The sequence below is a fragment of the Schistocerca nitens genome, chromosome 5 (genome assembly GCF_023898315.1).
Source record: "Schistocerca nitens isolate TAMUIC-IGC-003100 chromosome 5, iqSchNite1.1, whole genome shotgun sequence".
Taxonomy (NCBI): Eukaryota; Metazoa; Arthropoda; class Insecta; order Orthoptera; family Acrididae; genus Schistocerca; species Schistocerca nitens.
This window is the reverse complement of record NC_064618.1, coordinates 632,853,096-632,878,337: the sequence shown is the minus strand read 5'-3', so window position 1 is coordinate 632,878,337 and position 25,242 is coordinate 632,853,096. Positions and strand designations below refer to the sequence as shown.

At 44.8% G+C, this 25,242-nt stretch overlaps 1 protein-coding gene across 1 annotated transcript in view; it reads right to left on the bottom strand.

Moving 5' to 3' along the window:
- The window catches only part of LOC126260631 (venom allergen 3-like), a 178,901-nt gene that overhangs the window by 6,633 nt on the left and 147,026 nt on the right, over positions 1–25,242 (bottom strand). Inside the window, exons 3-4 of the mRNA XM_049957970.1 lie at positions 16,026–16,190; positions 7,358–7,439 (exon numbers count right to left, since the gene is read on the bottom strand). Of these exons, the coding sequence (XP_049813927.1) occupies positions 7,358–7,439; positions 16,026–16,190 (247 nt within the window). The remainder of the gene's footprint in view (positions 1–7,357; positions 7,440–16,025; positions 16,191–25,242) is intronic.

Below are 25,242 nucleotides of genomic sequence, written 5' to 3'. Positions count from 1 at the left end.
CTTGAACAGTGGAGTACTTGTGTATTGCACACGTCAACATGCAGATTGTGAAATCAGATCACGTGCAAAGTAATGATACTCCCAATATCAACATTTTAACAGAAAACTGCCGAAGTATTTGTAACAAGGCACGTCCGGGAAAACTTTCGCACTCAAATGGTACTAGGAATAGAAAAATGGATGAAACCAGAAGTGGAAAGCTCCGAAATATTTAACGAGCCATGGTACGTATACCGAAAAGACCGGTTAGACGTCATAGCGGGTGGAATGTTGGTTGCAGTCGTCAAAAATATTGTACATGAGCAGGTCGAAATAAGAGTCTGACTGAAGGTATGTGGAAGCGAGTAACCAGCCTAAATCAAGTCAAGTTAATCATTGGATGTTTTTATTGGCCATCCGATTTCTCCATTACAGTTGCAGAACCATTCGAAGAAAGTCTATACTCAGTAATGAAGAAGCACCTCATCATGCAATCTCTTACATACCGAGTATACCGTCTACGGATTCATTGTTGGTGGTACGGACAGTCAATTTTACGAAGCAGCGTATTATCTGAAAACTTCCCTAGGCATTAGTTCGACGACCCATACGCAATGGATGTATTTTAGCCTGTGTAGTTACAAACAGGACTGACCTTACCGACAACGCCAGTTATAGGGAGAGGGACTGGTGACACTGATATCATAACAACGATGATTGCTAAAGGTAATAACTCCATCTACAAGGCTAGAAGACTTTTTATGCAGGAAAAAATAGATTAACCGTTGTTTAGTATCACACTTAGATGAAGAATGGACTTCATTTAGTCCCAGTTTGATGGAAGCAGAGAAATTACGGGCAAAGTTTAAACTAATTGTAGATGCCGCTCTGTAGAAGTATGTGCCAAGTAAGCGGAATAACAACAGAAAAGACCACTCTGGGTTAATAACAAACTTAGGAAAACGCTGAGCGAACATTGTTGCACTTTATGTTCAAAACAGAAAAAAAATGGCTCAAATGGCTCTGAGCACTATGGGACTTAACTGCTGTGGTCATCAGTCCCCTAGAACTTAGAACTACTTAAACCTACCTAACCTAAGGACATCACACACATCCATGCCCGAGGCAGGATTCGAACCTGCGACCGTAGCGGTCGTGCGGTTCCAGACTGTAGCGCCTTTAACCGCTCGGCCACTCTGGCCGGCCTTCAAAACAGAATCCGGAAATGAAAATAGGGAAAATTTCGTAGAAATTCATGCATCCGTATAAAAAAATCGACTCGTGAAGGATAGAGCTCCATACTAAGCGTTAGCGAAGGATGTTGTAGGGTACCCCAGAGAATTCTGATCCTTCGTAAAATCATTAAGCGGGTTGAAATATTTTATCCACACACTCGTCGAACACTCTTGTATGGGAATTTAAAATATCATTCACACATGAGGTTCGCGCAGGTGTTTCCTTGTATGGACGTAGAAATATACATCCCTGGCGCTGAGAAGCAACTGAGAGAGGAGAGAAGAAATCCCATTTTGTCTAAGGCGTTGCAGTCACGGACTGTGCGGCTCGTCCTGGCGGAGGTTCGACTCCTCCCTCGGACATGGGTGTGTGTGTTTGTCCTTAGGATAATTTAGGTTAAGTAGTGTGTAAGCTTAGGGACTGATGACCTTAGCAGTTAAGTCCCATAGGATTTCACACACATTTGAACATAATCCCATTTCGGTTCCACACCGAATACTCTCTAACACTGCATCCATAATTAATTTGCATTTACCTCGAATCTCTCGATTAACAGAAAGTCTCAAGCGACTGGAAAAAAGTGGAAATGACTCCTGCATAATGAAGGTTAAAAGAACGGACGCGCACAATGTCAGGCCAATATCTTGAAAACCGATTACCTGACGAATTATTGATAATGTTTTAAGCTAGACTGCAATAAATCTCGTGGGGAAGAAAAAACTTTTCTCAGAAATGAACACGAATTTACGAAGCGTCGCTCTTACGAAACTCTGCCTGCTCTTTTCTCACACGACATCATCGAACGATGGATGAAGGACAACAGGCAGATTCCCTATTTCTAGATTTACGGAACGCATTTGACACAGTACCTCACAGCAGACTATTACTGAAGGTCTGAGAATTGTAAATATGTTAGCAGAGGTGTGTGTGGCCTGAAGAATCCTGGTGACGAGTGTTCATCACAGTCAAGGGTACCGTCAGGGTTGCTTCAGGGAAGTGAGACAGAAACATATACATAGACGATCTGAGGAACAGGGGAGCAGCAAATTACGAGTGTTTGCTGATGATGCTGTAGTGTACGGGAAAGTATCGTGGTTGAGTGGCTGTAGCAGGATGCAGGGTGACTTAGACAAAAAATGGTCCAAATGGCTCTGACCACTACGGGGCTTAACTTCTGAGGTCATCAGTCCCCTAGAACTTAGAATTACTTAAACCTAGATAATCTAAGGACATCACACACATCCATGCCCGAGGCAGGATTAGAACCTGCGACCGTAGTGGTCACGCGGTTCCAGACTGTATGGCCTAGAACCGCTCGCCCACTCCGGCCGACTGACTTAGACAGAATTTGTGTTAGATTTGATGGGTGGCAGCGAGCTCTGAATGTACAAAAATCTACGTTAATGCACATGGGGGGGGGGGGGGGGGGGGGAACAATTCTGTAATGTTTTGAATACAGTGTTGTGGTGTGCTTCTTGATATAGTCAAGTTGATTAAATATTTAGGTGTACCGCTGCCCAGCGATACGAAATCGAAGAAGGCCGTAGGATTGGTAGGAGAGGGAAGGCGAATATCAGGCTTCGGTACGTTGGGAAAAGTGTAGCTCACCTATAAATTTAACATTAGTGCACTCTATTCTTCAGTAGTGTTGGAGTGTTTGGGATCCCATCCATTGTGGATTTAAGAAAGACATCGAAGCAAGTTAGAGGTGGCAGAGTCGATCAATACGCGAGCATTATGGGGATAATCCGTGAACTCAAATGGAAATCGCTGGTCTTTTTTCACGAAACGCTGTTGAGAAAATTTAGATAACCAGCGTTTTCAACTGACTGCAGAACGATTCTGTTGCCGCATTTCGCGTACCGACCGCGATGTAGCGTCGGGGGTGGAGAAACATGTACGATAGATGGTGGAGCAGAGCTCGTATTGGTCAGAATAATCTGGAGTTCACCATTGTAAGTGTGGTTGCAGCGGTGTGGCCGCTGGTTACCACGTGATTGCCCGACATCCCATCTTGAAAACAACAGTTTCATAGACTTATAACACGCTCTTTGTCAGAAATACAACTATGTCGAACTCGCAGTGGGTGGCCTGAGTCGTACATTGGCCCATGCGAGTGCCGGAAGTACTGGCCTCAGCAAGCAGCTTCGCTGGCACAGTCGACCATTGGGAAAGCAGACTGTAGTGGCAGCATACTCCGTCAGCAAAGGAGCTGCCAAGCCAGGGCCCTGGCTAACACCACCGCGGCTGTAGAGGTTCCTATGGGACGGACGAGCACCCTGCTGGGTTGGCATGCATCTTACAAGGGAACCTCCCCATCGCACCCCCCTCAGATTTAGTTATAAGTTGGCACAGTGGATAGGCCTTGAAAAACTGAACACAGATCAATCGAGAAAACAGGAAGAAGTTGTGTGGAACTCTGAAAAATTAAGCAAAATATACAAACTGAGTAATCCATGTGAATGACAGGCAACATCTGGGACAAACTCCGCTCAGGAGCGCCGTGGTCCCGTGGTTAGCGTGAGTAGCTACTGAGCGAGAGGTACTTGTTTCAAATCTTCCTTCGAGCGAAAATTTTAATTTTTTTTTTCAGACAATTATCAAAGTTCAGGCACTCACACATAATCAACTTCGCTCTCCAAAATTCCAGGACATATTCAGATTTGCTTGGACATATGCAGGATTTGACGGTCTACACACGGAAAAATTTGAAAACGTTAAAAACATATGTTTTAACAGAGCACAAGGAAAAGTGAGCGACTGTGAAACTGTTGGATTCATTTGTTGCAGTTTATGTGACAAACTCTTATGTTTTCATCACTTTTTGGGAGTAATTATCACATCCACAAGAAAACCTAAATCGGGCAACGTAGAAGAATGTTTTTACCCATTCGCTAAGTGTACAAGTTATGTGGGTCGACAACATATTCCTGTCATGTGACGCACATGCCGTCACCAGTGTCGTATAGAATATATCAGACGTGTTTTCCTGTGGAGGAATCGGTTGACCTATGACCTTGCGATCAAATGTTTTCGGTTCTCATTGAAGAGTCACGTCCTTTCGTCTACTAATCGCACGGTTTTGCGGTGCGGTCGAAAAACACAGACACTAAACTTATTACAGCGAACAGAGACGTCAATGAACGAATGGACAGATCATAACTTTGCGAAAATAAAGAAAAATTTTTCGCTCGAGGGAGACTTGAACCAAGGACCTCTCGTTCCGCAGTTGCTCACGCTAACCACGGGACCACGGCGCTCCTACGAGCAGGTCATGCTTGATGTTGGCTATCGTCGCATGGACTACTCAGTTTGTATATTTTGCTTATTTTTTCATAGTTCCACACAACTTCTTCCTGTTTTCTCGATTGATCTGTGTTCAGTTTTTCAAGGGCTATCCACTGTGCCAACTTATAACGACATCTGAGGGGGGTGCGATGGGGAGGTTCCCTTGTTAGAGCGTGACGCGACAAGGAGTGCGCAGGTGAGCTGTGGAGCCCCACATGAGCGGCAGTATACAGAGATACAGAAGAACGAATAGTTCCTGCTTGCATGTTAACGGCAATGAATGGAAATACAACTCTTGCAATTGCTCTACTGCGTCGATCCTGCAATAATCATTGTCGCCGATGAATAGCCTTCTGCGACGAGTCATTTCGTACTTCACACAAGTGTTTAAAATTGCCGTTACCTGCGGGAAACGTTGAACAATCAACGCTCTGTAACGATCATTGAAAGTGTAAGTAGTGGCCGTGTCAGCACTGTAACTTGGTGATAAATTTTGTAGCACTTTTAGAACTGTTTGCCGACTAGATGTCACTCTTAACTGAACGGTTCGTATCGACATGATGACTGCAGTTACTTTTTGAACTCAGTTGCCTCGGCGGATTACAAAAAGTATCAACTGAAATTAGTGCAGTGTGGTACACTGTCGGCCGGGGTGGCCGAGCGGTTCTAGGCGATACAGTCTGGAATCGCGCGACCGCTACGGGCGCAGGTTCGAATCCTGCCTCGGGCATGGGTGTGTGTGATGTCCTTAGGTTAGTTAGGTTTAAGTAGTTCTAAGTTCTATGGCACTGATGACCTCATAAGTTAAGTCCCATAGTGCTCAGAGCCATTTGAACCATTTTCTGTGGTACACTGGTGTAGTATGGTATTTTCTGTTGGGCAGTCCTTCTCGTATCAACATACTGAACTGCTATGTCAGTCTCCACAAATATTTTAAAAATGGTCTCCACATTCAAATAGATGGCTAATTATTGAAATCTCTTTTGCTAACTTTTTCATATTTACATTTAAAAGTGAGGTATTTTATACCTTCTGGAGAAGTGCTCACATCTCGTGATTACACATTTAAATGAAGGCATTACATATCTATTGTAAGCAATCAATGTTGTGATGCATACCTTTCGCAAAGAGCACTAAATACGTCCACAAGGCAGCCATGAATTCGACATGTCAGTGGGGTCAACATTCCTCATTTTATATTTATCGAATCCCAAAACTTTCAGAAGCAACTTCGGCTGCATTCCTCACTGACTGCCGCCCCTTTTAACGTGAGCAGATACTAGGAAACAGGCTGTAATGAGGAACCGAGGAAAGCCTGATGAGTAACTCAAGCTCATCTCGTCGTGTCGCCTGATACATACGTCCTGTAGCGTTTTATTGCTGAAGCGATAAGATACGCGCGGCCCAAGTTTTCTGTTCGAGAAGATACATGATAGCTAGTAATTTAAGAAAATCATCAAAGGAGCTGTTTAGGTACATGTGTACCATCTGTCGAACTGTGGGTATCTTAAAGAAATGTAGGTAAATTTGGAGGAAGGAAGATATTGAGAATCCTTAACAACAGCGACTGCAGGTGAAAAACGTATTACTTCTAGCCAATGGCATAAAACTGACTGATGGTGATGTCTGAGTAGATACAGAGAATGCAAACCACGGATTCGGAAAGGATGCAGACACATGAAGAGCACTACGTGTCTGACGTCACTCGTCACTGATTTGCGTAGTCTGTTATCACTCTTTCAGAGGAACCTGCCTTCACCTTCTCCTACTGATGGAACTCACCAGTGATCCAGATGCGGAGTAGTAGGCCGCTATAACGTGAGACACTTTAAACTGGTTAGGCTACAACTCCTGCTACACGGCCACAGACTCTTGTGAAGAGAGTAATAAATGCTACCTACTCACAGCACAACGGACTAATTCTTCCGTTTCACCGGAGGTGACATGACTCTTGGCTCAGGTGCGGGAGGAACGCTAGCGAAATATACACACAAAGGTATAACAGGCTGAAAATTAATTTTTAACTGAGAACAACCACTCTCAGAGGTACTAGCCTATGTTTTAATTTCCTTGTTAAATTTCAATTGCTTATTAATAACAGATTTGTTGATTTTATTACATGCATTGCTTCATTGGCCACTTTTCCTTCATTTAATCTATTATCAACTTTCTAGAGTTGGTCGTTGGAGATTTGTATCCAGTGGTCTGGAACCCAGAAAGTCTACCATATAACTTTTGCCAGTTTTGGCCCTATCAGTCTATCCATCATAATCTGGTATTAGTCAGAAAGACCATGAATTCAGGGTGAGATTTTATTGCTGGTAGAATGTATACTTTTTTTAATCTACGATTAGGCAGTGCACAAAACGCCTAGCTGATTTTTATTTTCATTTATAAACTACGTGTTCAGCACACAGTGTACCCTTATCTTCTAAGCGCAACTGACCACATCTAAGGAATGATTATAAAACGTACTCAGCAGACTGTTAACATAACTTATGATCACGAGAGATTAATTGTGAAATTACCTGACATTATCCTTTCTGCTATTGGTTGTTATGACAACTTCTCTATTATAGTCGAGATTGATCTGACTCTGGTTTCAGAATTTCTCGTTATGTGTGTACGCTCCAAACTTTTTAATAACTTTAGTAACACAATGAGAAAAGTTTTGCACGGGCAAAATACAAGAGGAACATTCCCTATTACTCAAAGGAAATACTAAAACCGCACCACTTTTAAAACAGTACAAATGAAAACATGGTTTGCGGTTATTTTATGTACTTTGATAAGTAACTTAATTTAAAGAAAATATCAGTTCTAACAGCTAGTTCTAACGTTTTCTCGTACTTACCAACATCCCTGCAAGAGTCATGATCAAACGTGCACTGGTCAGCCCACCGCTGGGCAATCCTTGCCAATTCATCGTCCCACACCTGTAAAAAAACACAATTTTCCACTTGCAACCGTATTCATTTAGGTGAGCATGTTTTGCAAGTGTAACAATCCAGTTGATACAATTGGGAAGGGTTATCTAACTATATAGATAAGCTGTTCGTAGACCACTGTTTCAAAATTACACTCTAGGCGTTTGTGTGGGCGGTGTGTAAACCATAATACAAATGAAATCTCATTTCCGAAGTAGCACTGTTCGGTGTCACAACAAGCGATAATATAAGATAAACAGATACAGATTTTACAAGTGTAACTTATTACTTTCATTCAAAATCTTAATTCTCTCAAGTAAATATGAAGCAGCTAATTAAGATAACTAAAGCCTCTTTTATATTAGAAGCTATCTTTCCAATTAATTTGAAAAATGTTTGAAAGATTTCATATTTATCAACACCAAGAGCTGCTGATGAATTTAACCTTTGGTCGCTGACGCTGTCTGCCGAATCATCATTATCAAACGACGTAAAATCATTTGCATCATCGTGTACAGTATCATTCTTACTGTGGCGTCAACAAAACCAAAATTAAAGCAATCGTCCAACTTTTTATCTTGATTTCTGTATGTATCTCCATTCCTCAACCTCATGCGAGCATTCGCACGGGCCAAGCTAAAATAATAAAATTAGTTTTTTTGGTTTCATTTATGTTGATGCCACAGTAATAATGGTATCATGAGGCTGATTCTGTATTGGCTGATTATGAACGGTTCGAGTAAAACTGGTAGCGGCTAAAAGTTAACTGCAACAGTAGCTGCTGGTCGTTGATAAACATGACTTCTTCAAAATACGCTGGTGTCCAAGATTAAAGCGACGAAAGGAAAATTTGTAAGGTTGTGTTTATTTTGCCACAAAACAGTTGCTACAGGTAATAGTAAAGTAGAAAAATTGAAAGAATACGGAACCAAAGCAACTGCAAGATGCATAACGGTAGACAAAATTTAACTTAGTTTTTTCCAACTTAACGTATTTGCACACATGTTCCGACAGCTGATAAATGTGCTCTGTATGGGGTGCGACCACCTCCGGCAGCAATACAGGCCTGACCATGACGCGGTATACTGCGAATGATCTCATCAATCTCATATTGAGGCAGTAACACCCATTCTTCCTGAAGAACTGTTCGCAGTGTTGGAGAATGGTTGGTGGATGCCGACGTGATACAGGCCGTCTCCCTCGTGCATACCTGAGATTCTCTATGGGATTCAAATCGGGAGAGCGAGATCGCCACGCCATGCGTGCACTATCTTTCGTTTCCAAGAAAACATCAACCACCGTGCTCTATGAGGTCGAGCATTATCGTCCACATCTGCGACATATGGGCCCAGGGACGGATGACCGTAGCAGTCTGGTCCCTTTAATCCCACAAACCAACCAACCAACCAACCAACATATGGGCCCACAGCGCCTCGCAAGAACCGCCAATGAGGTCCCAAGATCTCGTCACTATACCTGACAGCAGTTAAACCCTGCCGATTCACCCGTACAAATTCATGAAGATGGATTCAAGTGGTAAACATAATCCCCGCCAACAGCTTTAGGAATCCTACTCGATCTCGGTCTCTTTCCATAATGTTTGGGTACCGAAATAGTTTTCCAAGTCCCTCCACATGAGAATCCATCGAGAATCACTCCCCAGTCAACATCGGGACTCATCTGTGAAAACAACATTGGCCCACTGCTCGACCGTTCAAGTGGCTTGTTGATGGCTCCACTCTAGACGTTCCCTTCTGTGAAGACGCGTTATAGGTAGACATGCAGCGTGTCTCCGACAGTAAAGGACTCGCAGCCGAAACCTTCTGAACATCGTTTGCGTCGGTACAACACGTCCAGTGGTTGCTGCTAGCTCACATAACAGATGCCGTGCAGTACTAAGGTGGTACTGTCGTACCCTTACAGCCAGATAACGGTATTCTCTTCTGAAGTCAAACGTGGTCGGCACAGTCCTGGTCTCCGGGCTACCGTTTCGGACTTTATAAACTGTCGCGACGTCCGAGTAACAACAGAACGATTCACATTAAGCCATCGGGTCTCATCTGTTTGCGACTGCCCTGCTTCATTTCTTTCTATGGCCCTCCGCCGCAGAGAGTATGGTAGGCATCTCCTCTTTGCCATACTGTACCGTCTGTGATCGTGCACCCAGCCATTGTGGAAGTGGGGCTATCCGGCAAACACTATCTCGTTTCATAGGTGCCCTGACGTCATCGTTGCAACGGTTGTCCGTTGACCGGAATGTCATCTTCTGAGCAGAACACTATCGTACGGACATCTGCTTGATGATGATTATTTCGTGTATTAGGCACAGGACAGGAAAATAGCGATTTGTTGCTTTAATTTTTGACACTAGCGAATTTACGAGCTATAGGGTACCCCCTGCATAATACACTCCTGGAAATTGAAATAAGAACACCGTGAATTCATTGTCCCAGGAAGGGGAAACTTTATTGACACATTCCTGGGGTCAGATACATCACATGATCACACTGACAGAACCACAGGCACATAGACACAGGCAACAGAGCATGCACAATGTCGGCACTAGTACAGTGTATATCCACCTTTCGCAGCAATGCAGGCTGCTATTCTCCCATGGAGACGATCGTAGAGATGCTGGATGTAGTCCTGTGGAACGGCTTGCCATGCCATTTCCACCTGGCGCCTCAGTTGGACCAGCGTTCGTGCTGGACGTGCAGACCGCGTGAGACGACGCTTCATCCAGTCCCAAACATGCTCAATGGGGGACAGATCCGGAGATCTTGCTGGCCAGGGTAGTTGACTTACACCTTCTAGAGCACGTTGGGTGGCACGGGATACATGCGGACGTGCATTGTCCTGTTGGAACAGCAAGTTCCCTTGCCGGTCTAGGAATGGTAGAACGATGGGTTCGATGACGGTTTGGATGTACCGTGCACTATTCAGTGTCCCCTCGACGATCACCAGTGGTGTACGGCCAGTGTAGGAGCTCGCTCCCCACACCATGATGCCGGGTGTTGGCCCTGTGTGCCTCGGTCGTATGCAGTCCTGATTGTGGCGCTCACCTGCACGGCGCCAAACACGCATACGACCATCATTGGCACCAAGGCAGAAGCGACTCTCATCGCTGAAGACGACACGTCTCCATTCGTCCCTCCATTCACGCCTGTCGCGACACCACTGGAGGCGGGCTGCACGATGTTGGGGCGTGAGCGGAAGACGGCGTAACGGTGTACGGGACCGTAGCCCAGCTTCATGGAGACGGTTGCGAATGGTCCTCGCCGATACCCCAGGAACAACAGTGTCCCTAATTTGCTGGGAAGTGGCGGTGCGGTCCCCTACGGCACTGCGTAGGATCCTACGGTCTTGGCGTGCATCCGTGCGTCGCTGCGGTCCGGTCCCAGGTCGACGGGCACGTGCACCTTCCGCCGACCACTGGCGACAACATCGATGTACTGTGGAGACCTCACGCCCCACGTGTTGAGCAATTCGGTGGTACGTCCACCAGGCCTCCCGCATGCCCACTATACGCCGTCGCTCAAAGTCCGTCAACTGCACATACGGTTCACGTCCACGCTGTCGCGGCATGCTACCAGTGTTAAAGACTGCGATGGAGCTCCGTATGCCACGGCAAACTGGCTGACACCGACGGCGGCGGTGCACAAATGCTGCGCAGCTAGCGCCATTCGACGGCCAACACCGCGGTTCCTGGTGTGTCCGCTGTGCCGTGCGTGTGATCATTGCTTGTACAACCCTCTCGCAGTGTCCGGATCAAGTATGGTGGGTCTGACACACCGGTGTCAATGTGTTCTTTTTTCCATTTCCAGGAGTGTATGTACTACGTGATTAAAATTAGCTGGCATTAATATTGACTAGCAATAAGGAATATATTGATAATTTATCGTAAACAAATTGTACAGATTAATTTTCCATCATTAACTCAAATATTGTTAATGTATATCTTGATTCGTTGCACATCTCTGAAGCTTACATTTCTTGATAGGATCCATGGAGCACGATGAGTGAACGAGTGAGTGAAAGAGCCAATCAGTGTGCTTCCCTCTACTGCGTTTTCTGGTTTAGAAAGGGACCGTACTCTCCCGTGGGTCTGGCAGTTGCTGCATTTTTCAACAGCCAACTAATGTGATTAGAATGCCCAGAACTTAAGTACAGCAGACTCGGGTCAGCACACGGTGGGTCATCTCCTGGTTATAGTTCGCACCTTCAGCCACTCCTATCAAGGCGATTGGCGCCAGTTAGTGTTGCCACGCTACTACGCCCGTCACGAAAGTAGACACCTCAAGGTCATATACGCTCTCTGAAGTCCGCCGGCGCTATGCGCTGTGATTCGCCTTCTGATAGCCTTGTTGCCGCATATACACTGTTAAGCCGGCCGCGGTGGTCTCGCGGTTCTAGGCGCGCAGTCCGGAGCCGTGCGACTGCTACGGTCGCAGGTTCGAATCCTGCCTCGGGCATGGATGTGTGTGATGTCCTTAGGTTAGTTAGGTTTAAGTAGTTCTAAGTTCTAGGGGACTAATGACCACAGCAGTTGAGTCCCATAGTGCTCAGACCCATTTGAACCATTTTTTGAACACTGTTAAACTGAGGGGTAGATCAGGCCAGCTCAATGTTCTGTGTTCTCGTGTGATATCATGTGTTCACGTGTGATTTCAGTCGGCCGGCCGGGATGGACGAGCGTTCTAGGCGCTTCAGTTTGGAACCGCGCGATCGCAACGGTCGCAGGTTCGAATCCTGCCTCTGGCATGGATGTGTGTGATGTCCTTAGGTTAGTTAGGTTTATGTTGTTCTAAGTTCTAGGGGACAGATGACGTCAGATGTAAAGTCTCGCAGTGCTCAGAGCCATTTGAATCATTTTGATTTCAATCTTCTGTGGAACGGTGCATTGACGCGTGTCTAGTCGTGAGCGAAATGCAAGAGCAAGTGCCTACGTGCATCGCTACTCGGGTCAGTGCGCGTGAAGGGCGAAAAGACATTCGAAAACAATCTAAAATTCTCTTATAGAATGTACTGAAGATTTTTTTACAGGTCTGACCAACGGTGAAGAAGACAGGAATCATACAAAGTTTGCCCAACAAAACTTTGTGATAAAACCAAATCGACTGTATTTCGTGTCTTGCAGCTACACCGATAGAATCTATAGATATGACAAGAAAAATATATAAATCGTTACGGCTATTACGGAATTTCACGCTTTTGACGAAAAGTTAGTGTGTAGAACTATACTCCGATACTATGACAAGGGAGAGTATGCAACGGCTAGAAAAATATAAGGTTGAGACATCTCCGTTCTTTGTCTTTCCCAATCACTTGGTTTTTGATTCAGAAAATATAATGATGGACAAAAAATTTTAATAGAATGCGGTGACATTGCCGATTCGGGAACGACGTTTTGTGTAAAATGCACTTACTGTGTGCGTAGGATAACGGTCTATTGGTATACTTCGATAAAACTTGACTTTCACAAAACCAGACGAAAAAATATATTTTTCTGGACTTCAACGGACAAACTGGTGTGAAGTGTGGTTCAAATGGCTCCGAGAACTATGCGACTTAACATCTGAGGCCATCAGTCCCCTAGATTTAGAACTACGAGGGTCACTCCAAAAGAAATGTATAATACTTTTTTTAAGTCCATCTTTTGTTCTACATGTTTGAAAGTTTTACAGTGTTTAGATACATCCTTTACGAACAATATTTTCATTTCTCCACATAATTTCCATCCCTCTCAACTGACTTACGCCATCTTGGCCCAGCACCTGTATATCCGCACGGTAAAATTCTGGACCAACCTTTTGGAGCCACTGTTTGGCAACGTGCGCAAGTCTTTCAGATTCCCAAAGAGATGACAGTCACATGGAGCCAGGTCAGGACTGTTAGGAGGGTGTTTCAGTGTTGTCCATCCGAGTTTTGTGATCGCTTCCATGGTTTTTTGACAGACATGTGGCCGTGCATTGTCGTGCAACAGCAAAACATCCTGCTTTTGCTGATGTGGTCGAACACGACTCAGACGAGCTTGAAGTTTCTTCAGTGTCGTCACATATGCATCAGAATTTATGCTGGTTCCACTTGGCATGATGTCCACAAGCAAGAGTCCTTCGGAATCGAAAAACTCCGTAGCCATAACTTTTCCAGCAGAAGGTGTGGTTTTGCATTTTTTTTTCTTGGTGAATTTGCATGATGCCCCTCCATTGATTGCCTCTTCGTCTCTGGTGAAAAATGATGGAGCCATGTTTCATCACCTGTCACATTTCTTCCAAGAAATTCATGTCCACAATTCTCGTACCGTTCCAAAAGTTCGCTGCATACCATTTTTCTTGTTTCTTTGTGAGCCACTGTCAACATCCTGGGAACCCACCTGGCACAAACCTTTTTTAACGCCAACACTTTCAGTATTCTGCAAACACTTCTTTTCCCCTATCCCAATGTAGTGTAACAATTCGTTCACTGTGATGCGTCTGTCAGCAGTCACCAATTCGTTAACTCTCTGCACATTGTCTGGAGTGTGTGCAGTACGCGTCCGGCCGCTGCGAGGACAATCCTCAATATTGCCGTGCCAGCTTTCATCACGTAACCTGCTTGCCCAATGACTAACTGTACTGCGATCTACAGCAGCATCTCAACCTCTTGTGAATGTTTCCCACTGTCTCGTTTTCACAGCACAGGAATTCTATGACAGCACATTGCTTCTGACGAACGTCAAGTGTAGCAGCCATCTTGAAGACATGCTGTGACGGCGCCACTCACGGGAACAGGCTGAACTAAGTTTCAAAACAAGCAGGAAGGATGTATCTACTGTAAAACTTTCACACTCGTAGAATGAAAACTGTATTTTTACAAAAATAGTGTACATTTCTTTTGGAGTGACCCTGGTACTTAAACGTAACTAAGCTAAGGTCATCATACACATCTATGTCTGAGGCACGATTCGAACTCGTGACTAGCCGGCCGAAGTGGCCGTGCGGTTAAAGGCGCTGCAGTCTGGAACCGCAGGTTCGAATCCTGCCTCGGGCATGGATGTTTGTGATGTCCTTAGGTTAGTTAGGTTTAACTAGTTCTAAGTTCTAGGGGACTAATGACCTCAGCAGTTGAGTCCCATAGTGCTCAGAGCCATTTGAACCATTTTTGAACTCGTGGCTGTAGGAGCAGCGCGGTTCCAGACTGAAGCGCTTAAAACCGCACGGCCACAGCGGAAGGCGGTGTGAAAGTACCTACAGTTACTGTAATATAGCGTATATCGGCGACATGGGTGATGGGTGCAGTGACGAAGAGTCATTAAGAGTTGTAAATACATTTTTGGGAGGTAGAGTAAATTCTCGGTCGTATTAAGGCGAGCCGTCGGAACTAAAATCCTGGCGGCGGCACGCAACTTCTCGGGCGCTGTCGCACACAAGTCTCTCGTAAAAACATGCGTTCATACGTGAAACGGTACCATAATGATGTCTCAGATGTTACCAAAATTAATTTCATAGCTTTCTTAACAACTTCCTTGTCAGAAGTCTCTACAAGGTGCAACAGAACGCGATTCGCGAGAGGGCACATTTATCGTTACAACTATTACGGTACTTTATTTTTTATCTCGAAATTCTTTTATGTTTTCACCGAAAAGCACGCATCATTTGCGTCTATAAACTTTGAGAATGTTCGTATATTATTCTCAGTCGAAATGTATGAGTTGTTCAGCTTTTCCCACAGGTCGAAGTAAAAAAAAATTTTTTTCTTCAAAATTTTTTCTAACGTTAGCTTTCATATTTTTCTCTTAGCAGCTGGCAAGAATTTTCTTTTGCAAAACTCCGCCATATACTAGACTAAAAACTGAGATGTCTAATATTTTTTCCGAATTTTTATTAACATTTCAAATTAGTAGATGGGAACAATGGCAGGAGGGTGTCCACAATGAGGAAATCAAAGAAAAACTGGGAATATAGATGTTGCAGTCAGGGTGGGGTCATGTTACGCGCATGGGAGAAGCAAGGTTATCCAAGAGACTCATGTTACACGCATGGGAGAAGCAAGGTTATCCAAGAGACTCATGGGTTCAGCAGTAGAGGGTAGGAGGAGTCGGGGTAGACCAAGGAGAAGATACCTGGATTCGGTTAAGAATGATTTTGAAGCAATAGGCTTAACATCAGAAGAGGCACCAATGTTAGCACTGAATAGGGGATCATGGAGGAATTTTATAAGGGGGGCTATGCTCCAGACTGAACGCTGAAAGGCATAATCAGTCTTAAATGATGATGATGATGATTATTTCAAATTATCACTAACTGATATTACTGTAGGACCGTGAGATGACCTTTAAGTGCCTGTTTTCTTAAGGCCGCTATAGCTGGTAAGGTAATGACGAAGGATTAGCACAAACTATTGCTGATCTTTGACTTAGCAGAAACGGCTCTATGGAGCACATTCTTTTACATGTTCCTTCAGGTATATATGATAACGTTAAAATTAATAACGTACTACACTTGACAGTGAAACATCAAGCTGACGACACTTAAAAGCTAATACTATGTTGTTGTAATTACACTCAGCAGATGAGACGTTCTCTCAACGGTTTAACTTTGTCCGACGAGTACTAACCAGAACGTCCATGTCGGCGGCCGGTGGCTGGGGCCCAGGTCTGCCGCGGCGCTCTCTGCCGGCCGCCACCCTGTCGCGGAGTCTGTTGTGAGCTCCCACGACGGACGTGGCGTCTGCTTCTGTGGTGCCGCTGTGTACCACCTTGTGGCAGGCGCTTCCATAACCCTGAAAATCGCCAGGTACACATCGTTTCATACACTACTGGCCATTAAAATTGCTACACCAAGAAGAAATGCAGATGATAAACGGGTATTCATTGGACAAATACACACTCCTGGAAATTGAAATAAGAACACCGTGAATTCATTGTCCCAGGAAGGGGAAACTTTATTGACACATTCCTGGGGTCAGATACATCACATGATCACACTGACAGAACCACAGGCACATAGACACAGGCAACAGAGCATGCACAATGTCGGCACTAGTACAGTGTATATCCACCTTTCGCAGCAATGCAGGCTGCTATTCTCCCATGGAGACGATCGTAGAGATGCTGGATGTAGTCCTGTGGAACGGCTTGCCATGCCATTTCCACCTGGCGCCTCAGTTGGACCAGCGTTCGTGCTGGACGTGCAGACCGCGTGAGACGACGCTTCATCCAGTCCCAAACATGCTCAATGGGGGACAGATCCGGAGATCTTGCTGGCCAGGGTAGTTGACTTACACCTTCTAGAGCACGTTGGGTGGCACGGGATACATGCGGACGTGCATTGTCCTGTTGGAACAGCAAGTTCCCTTGCCGGTCTAGGAATGGTAGAACGATGGGTTCGATGACGGTTTGGATGTACCGTGCACTATTCAGTGTCCCCTCGACGATCACCAGTGGTGTACGGCCAGTGTAGGAGATCGCTCCCCACACCATGATGCCGGGTGTTGGCCCTGTGTGCCTCGGTCGTATGCAGTCCTGATTGTGGCGCTCACCTGCACGGCGCCAAACACGCATACGACCATCATTGGCACCAAGGCAGAAGCGACTCTCATCGCTGAAGACGACACGTCTCCATTCGTCCCTCCATTCACGCCTGTCGCGACACCACTGGAGGCGCGCTGCACGATGTTGGGGCGTGAGCGGAAGACGGCCTAACGGTGTGCGGGACCGTAGCCCAGCTTCATGGAGACGGTTGCGAATGGTCCTCGCCGATGCCCCAGGAGCAGCAGTGTCCCTAATTTGCTGGGAAGTGGCGGTGCGGTCCCCTACGGCACTGCGTAGGATCCTACGGTCTTGGCGTGCATCCGTGCGTCGCTGCGGTCCGGTCCCAGGTCGACGGGCACGTGCACCTTCCGCCGACCACTGGCGACAACATCGATGTACTGTGGAGACCTCACGCCCCACGTGTTGAGCAATTCGGCGGTACGTCCACCCGGCCTCCCGCATGCTCACTATACGCACTCGCTCAAAGTCCGTCAACTGCACATACGGTTCACGTCCACGCTGTCGCGGCATGCTACCAGTGTTAAAGACTGCGATGGAGCTCCGTATGCCACGGCAAACTGGCTGACACTGACGGCGGCGGTGCACAAATGCTGCGCAGCTAGCGCCATTCGACGGCCAACACCGCGGTTCCTGGTTTGTCCGCTGTGCCGTGCGTGTGGTCATTGCTTGTACAGCCCTCTCGCAGTGTCCGGAGCAAGTATGGTGGGTCTGACACACCGGTGTCAATGTGTTCTTTTTTCCATTTCCAGGAGTGTATTATACTAGAACTGACATGTGATTACATTTTCACTCAATTTGGGTGCATAGATCCTGAGAAATCAGTACCCACAACAACCACCTCTGGCCGTAATAACGGCCTTGTTATGCCTGGGCATTGAGTCAAACAGAGCTTGAATGGCGCGTACAGGTACAGCTGCCCATGCAGCTTCAACACGATACCACAGTCCATCAGGAGTAGTGAGTGGCATATTGTGACGAGCCAGTTGCTCGGCCACCATTGACCAGGCGTTTTCAATTGGTGAGAGATCTGGAGAATGTGCTGGTCAGGGCAGCAGTCGAACATTTTCTGTTTCCAGAAAGTCCCGTACAAGACCAGCAACATGCGGTCGTGCATTATCCTGCTGAAATGTAGGGTTTCGCAGGGATCGAATGAAGGGTAGAGCCACGAGTAGTAATACATCTGAAATGTAACGTCCACTGTTCAAAATGCCGTCAATGCGAACAATAGATGACCGAGACGTGTAAACAATGGCACCCCATACCATCACGCCGGGTGATACGCCAGTATGGCGATGACGAATACACGCTTCCAATATGCGTTCACCGCGATGTCGCCAAACACGAATGCAACCATCATGATGCTGTAAACAGAACCTGGATTCATCCAAAAAAATGACGTTTTGCGATTCGTGCACCCAAGTTCGTCGTTGAGTACACCATCGCAGGCGCTCGTGTCTGTGATGCAGCGTCAAGGGTAACCGTAGCCATGGTCTCCGAGCTGATAGTCCATGCTGCTGCAAACGTCGTCGAACTGTTCGTGCAGATGGTTGTTGTCTTGCAAACGTCCCCATTTGTTGACTGAGCGATCGAGACGTGGCTACACGATCCATTACAGCCATGTGGATAAGATGCCTGTCATCTCGACTGCTAGTGATACGAAGCCAATGGGATCCAGCACGGCGTTCCGTATTACCCTCCTGAACCCACCGATTCCATATTCTGCTAACAGTCATTGGACATCGACCAACTCGAGCAGCAATGTCGCGATACGATAAACCGCAATCGCGATAGGCTACGATCCTATCTTTATCAAAGTCGGACACGTGATGGTACGCATTTCTCCTCCTTGCACGAGGCATCACAACAACGTTTCACCAGGCACCGCTGATCAACTTTTGTTTGTGTATGAGAAGTCGGTTGGAAACTTTCCTCATGTCAGCACGTTGTAGGTGGCGCCACCGGCGCCAACCTTTTGTGAATGCTCTGAAAAGTTAATCATTTGCGTATCACAGCATCTTCTTCCTGTCGGTTAAATTTCGTGTCTGTAGCACGTCATCTTCGTGCTGTAGCAATTTTAATAGCCAGTAGTGTATTAAATTGGTATAATTTCACAATAGATTGTCGAAGCAAAGTCTATCTCTACACCTAGCAACAAATTGTGAACCCAATCAAAATTTACTCCAGTTGTATTCCATTTTTTCTTGTCTGTAAGACATATTAATCACAAGATCATAGCAGTACTGAGTATTTGCTGATACCGTAGACATTGTAGAATCCTTTCGAAACCGTATTTTACGTCTCCTGCAAGAGATCCATATTTCGAACTTTTAAGCCACTTCAGTTTGTAAGGTGTCCACATTTTCGGGGCTTACATAAGCTGCATAACGACGATACTGAATAAAATTCCCAGCAAATAACGATATTATTGACAACAGGAAATAAATAGAGCCATCTCATGTACGGAATAGCAAACGAATTACCCTTTTAACGACAGGGGCATGAGTAATACAACAAAGTGAACGCAGCTTGGAGACGGACAGGGCAGGTGGCTAATGATATTGGAAAGACTCAATTACCTTTAACAAAAGAAAGCTCTGGTGCACTGCAGAAAGAAATAAGCGAAAGTCAATATAATACCTATCAGAATAAACACGGCCGGGACGCAAGTAAGTGGCCAGAGTACAGTAACGAGTGGGGCCCGGGCAAGAAAAATGAGAATTTACCTTTAACGTTGGAGCAGTAGCCAGCCAGACGTGTGACGCAATAGAATCAAGGTGGGCATGATAACGTGATATTAAATCACTTTGAGAACTCAACTAAGACCCAGAGACAGAGAGAGCGGGCGCTCACGTCTAGCGGCGGGCCACACACCTGCGTGTGGTAAAAGCGCGATTCTGACTGATTTACGTTTGCAACGTGAGGGCGATACGCTTCACGTATCGTGGCGACAAACGTAAAGCGATAGTTAAATATTCCTGCGGGAATCTTTTCTGGCTGAATTTTGCGCACGTCGCATCAACCCAGACCGAGTGTGCAATTGCCATTATTTTCGACTAGGGAAATTTGAACGTTCCACGGAACGCATAGCGTTTGAGACTGATTGCTTTCAGTCAAGGCCAGAGTAGGGAATTAGCGATTTCAGATCCAGCACGGAGACAACGCCACCGCAGCTGCAGTTTATTAATGCACGAAGTGCTTTTGGCGAAATCAAATGTTGAATCCAATTTTGCGAGAGCTGCATACTCCAGCATGCGTACGCTTTGAATAGAGAAATTCAAGAGCTAATTACTAACCTACCCACCAATGAGTACATGAGAATAGATTACATAAAGTCATCCTCCCCCAACTTACTTCATTGTACAGCAACAACGTATGTTTAATTTTCACTGCTAAAGATTTACTTGTTTCAATTGATAACATATTCACATATAGAGATATACTTTGATTAATTAGATATTCAATGTTTAAATATTAATTGATTTATTGAGAGAAGAAGTAATTAAATTTGCTTATTTATTATAGCTTGATTCTTGAGAGCTTTGGTAAATTAAATGTAATATGGAAAACGGAGAGATTGTGTTATCATTTTAGGTTAAATCCCAAACTTGTCATTAATGTCAATTTATGTATTCTTGGAATGTCACAGTAGCATTTTTGATTCTTTGAGATAGAGCCAGAATTAATAGCTATGTGGAATGTCTGTTTACCACGCTGGGCTTGAGAAGACAGTCAGAACGTTATCCTTTGCCGCATTCAAAATTAACAAATCTAATGACACATTACAGGTTCATCATCTCATATTTTATTACCATTAAGAAATGCAATGCATTTTGTTCTGAAATCAGATTGGTTTTATGCAGGATTACAGTACACCATACTTTTCCTCACTCTTTCGGCTACAAAACACTATTTTTTAACAGGATGTGCGTTGAGTGTGGCGGCCTTACATCACTTTAATGGGACCGCGTGTGTGCCCACATGGTACCATCGTTCTGGTCGCCGTTGGAGCCAACGTTTCGCTGCGTCAGTAGCCTCCTCGCCACCCAAGTACTGCTTCCCACGGAGCACGTCCTTGATTGGGCCAAACAGATGGAAATCGGAAAGGTGTGAGATCTGGGCTGTAGTGTGGATGAAGAAGAACAGTCCAATGAAGTTTTGTGAGCTGCTCTCGGGTGCTCACACTTGTGTGAGGCCATGCGTTGTCACGGAGAAGGAGAAATTCGTTTCCATTTTTGTGGCGATGAACACGCTGAAGACATCAGTTTCCTGACAGTAACAGAATACACTTCCGAGGTGTTAGTTGCAGATTGAGGGACGTCTTCCATCAGAATACCCCCTCCAGAATCCCAAAACACCGTCGGAGGGTGCGGCTCGGAACTTTTTCTTCGGAGGAGAAGTAGTGTGGCGCAACTCCATGGATGGCTGTATGTTTCCGTTTCAAAGTAATGAATCCGTGTTTCGTCGCCTACGACGATGTTCAACAAAAAATGCTACGATCAGCTTCGTAACGTGCAAGCAGTTCCACACAGATGTTCGTTCGGTCCTCTTTATAGTATTCTGTTAGGCAACGGGGAACCCAGCGCGCATGAACTTTGAGTACCCCTACTGGTGGACGAATGTGGCAGAACTATCAACAGATTTGTCCACAGATATGTTGAGCAGCAACGTATTTGATTGTGATCTGTCAATCACCTCGAATGAGAGTCTCCTCACGTTCCAGCATTGTGGTTGGCCAGCATACGGGAGATAGAATAGATTTGCGCGACCTCGCGATGATTACACACGCCTCGTCCTACGACTCACCATGCTTTTACTCACTGACAGGTCTCGGGAGGCATTCTGCATGCGCCTATAAATATTTGTAATGCTCTGGTTTTCCATGAAAAGAAAATGACAGCTCTCTGCTTGGAATGCATCTCTATTACAGAAGCCATTTTGAAGGCTTTGTATAGCACTGTTACCTATGAGAACTTAGGAAACTATAGCGGCTGAAGTGATAATGTTCTACGATCTCCCACGACAAATTCCGCATTTTTTCAAACGAAACTGGCCGAGAAGAAAAAGTGTTGCATCACTTTTTGAACGTCCCTCGTACATCAACTAAGCATCATCGTAGAATTATAGGTTACCCCTGCGGACTTACTCATTTAGCTAATGTAGTTACAAAAGCAACTATTGTTCAGTGTTAAAATACAATTAAAAGACACTTATAAAAAGCTACATTTATTCAGCAGATGCTGGAGTACAGACGAATGTGTTTTACATATAAAACTGTAATCCTAACAAATCCGCTGAATTAATATTACTAATCTATAAATCAATGATATGCACATCTACATAACTCGTCTGCAATTCAGTCTTAGCTGTTTGGGAGCGGGTTCTAAGAACTTCATTCAGACTATTTTCTCTATTTTCTCGACCGTTCCATTCTCGAACAGCGAGCTCTGACTTCTCTCACTTCATCACGATGGCTGTTTCTCCCTGTGTAGGTTGGAGTTAGCTAAATATTTTCGCATTCGGAGGAGAATGTTGGAGCTTGAAATTTGCAGAAAAGGTCTCCCGCAACGAAAACCGCCTTGTTTTATTAATCGCGACTCCAAATCGTATGTACTGTATTCGTGACGCTGTCTCCTCTATTTCACGATAATACAAAACGAGCTTCGCTTCTTTGAACTTTATCGTTGCCCTAGGTCAATTCTATCTGGTAAGAATCCCAAAACGCGCAGCAATGCTCTGGAAGAGGACGTATAAGTCTAATGTAGAAAGTCGCTGTAGTAGTTTCGTTGCATCTTCTAAGGGTTTTTCTAGTAAAACACAGTCTTTGCTTCACCTTCCGCGCAAGATTTTCTGTGTGATGGATTCAGTTTAAGTTGATCGTAATTTCAATCCCTAGGTATTTAGATGAATGGACAGACTTAAAATCTGTGTGATTTACGTGTGATCGAAATTTAACAGAATGTTTTAAATATTCATTTTATGGTTCAGAGTCAATTGTCACTTTTCTCACCATGTAGGTATCTCGTGTAAATCATTTTCTCATTCGTATAGATCTTTCGACGAATTCACTAGACGGCAAACGACAGATGAATCTGCAGACAATGTAAGAGGGCTGCACAGATAGTCTCCTAGATCGTTAATTTTAAATTCTTCATAGTTTAGGAAGTAATATAGATTAACAAAATCTAAAGCCAGTTTTGGAATCAGCACAAAAATTCCTTTAAGATGAGACACTTTCTGTACTAATTCTTAGTCGTTTTAAATCTCGTAAAACATTTGTGTATTTAATTTTGCTAAAACGGCAGACAATGTTATGGAAAGGAATCATTGATTCAAATACGGTTACTATCACGTTATTCTACATACAAAAGTATTGAATATGCAACAGAAAACCTCTTTAAACATTAATAAAGATTAAGTGAGTACATCAGTCAGCTTCATTCTACATTGCATCTCCAAAGAAACTGGTGTAGGCATGCGTATTCAAATACAGAGGTATGTAAAAACGCAGAATACGGCGCAGCCGCCAGCAGCTCCTATATAAGACAAAAGGTATCTGGCGTAGTTGTTAGATCGGTTACTGCTGCTACAATGGCAGCTTATCAACATTTAAGCGAATCTGAACGTGTTGTTATAGCCGGCGCACGAGCGCCTGACGTAATAATGAGAGTTGTACCATTTCAGGTATGTCATTTATTGTAATAAATGTGAGCTTACAAGCCTTAAGGACTGTCTTATCTGTGATAAGGTGTTCCCTGATATTTGTAGTATCGTGGTATTACTTTACATCTTGAGTTATTGCGATACAGAGCAGTGTTTTCTAGTGGTGACTTGTTGGAACCATTTTCAATAATGAAACGACTGTACTGTGGAGCGATTAGAGAACCTGCTAGACAGCTGCGTTGTGGGGGTTGCATGCGAATCAGGCAAAATGCAATTCAGGTCGTTCGGATACTTTTGAGCACGACTGTATAAGAGCCAAAATGGAATAATTAAGAGTGGACGACCAAGAACGACGTGTTCGCATTGAAAAGGGTGGAAGACAGGGATGTAGTCTGTTGCCTCTACTTTTCAATCTGTACATGGAAGAAGGAATGATTAGTTGAGATTTTCTTCCTTGAATATACATTATTCATCATAATTCTCTGTTGTCTACATCAATTACAGACGTTGAACAAATGGTTCAAATGGCTCTGAGCACTATGCGACTTGACTTCTGAGGTCATCAATCGCGTGGAACTTAGAACTAATTAAACCTAACTAACCTAAGGACATCACACACATCCATGCCCGAGGCAGGATTCGAACCTGCGACCGTAACGGTCGCTCGGTTCCAGACTGTAGCGCCTAGATCCGCACGGCCACTCCGGCCGGCGACGTTGAACTGAATCATTTTCATTAAATTATTCATGTATCTAGTATTTTATATTTGTGTTTATTAATTTGTTGTTATAGCCAATGCGTAGACTATTGGAACGCAGGATCACAGCAACAGATTATTATTTGCAGCGAGTTAGATGCTGGACACGAAAAGAAACTCGTGAGGACAGAAATTAATTTCTTATCAGCAAATCAGGCTACTACTTTGATGGGTGGTCCAAATGAGTGCAGCTCGGCCTAATGACTACACCGAGGTATTCTTTTTAAATAGAGCCATGCGCACCTAAGTACCTAAGGTACTAGTTAGCACAGGTAGAGACGCAACTGCTTTGCTCCTAAGGGGTGTTGTTCAGAAGAGCAACAACTCAGCAGTAACCGTTAAGTACCTTTGCAACTGGGACGTCGTCTGGTATATGAATTTTATCCCATTAGAATTACTTTACCATATTCTGTGATCCAGGTCCCAAATCTATTGCATAATTGCAATTTGTGCGGGGGCTCCGAGCGTAAGAGTTTGCATAATTTAATGCCTTTAGAACTACCACTGTAATTCTATGATTTTACTATATTCTGTGAAGCAGGTCCCAAATGTATTGCATAATAGGCAATTTGCGTGGGGGCTCCAAGCATACGAGTTTGCATCAATTGTGTGCGTGAGACTCAGTAGCAAAAGTTTGTTGTGGAGAAGTTAGGCGCGAAACTTCAAGAAAAAAGAAGAACGCTGGCTGTAAGGAGTGCTGAGTTCGAGTCTGCAGCGGCCAGCGGCAGCGAAGATCCCGATGGCGGCAACGGCATTTGGGGCCAGCGGTGGTGACTTCACCCATCAGCAACGGCATCGGCAGCATCTACTCATTAGGCAGCAGCAGTGCAGCAGAAGGAGACTGCTTGACCATCTAGTTAAGT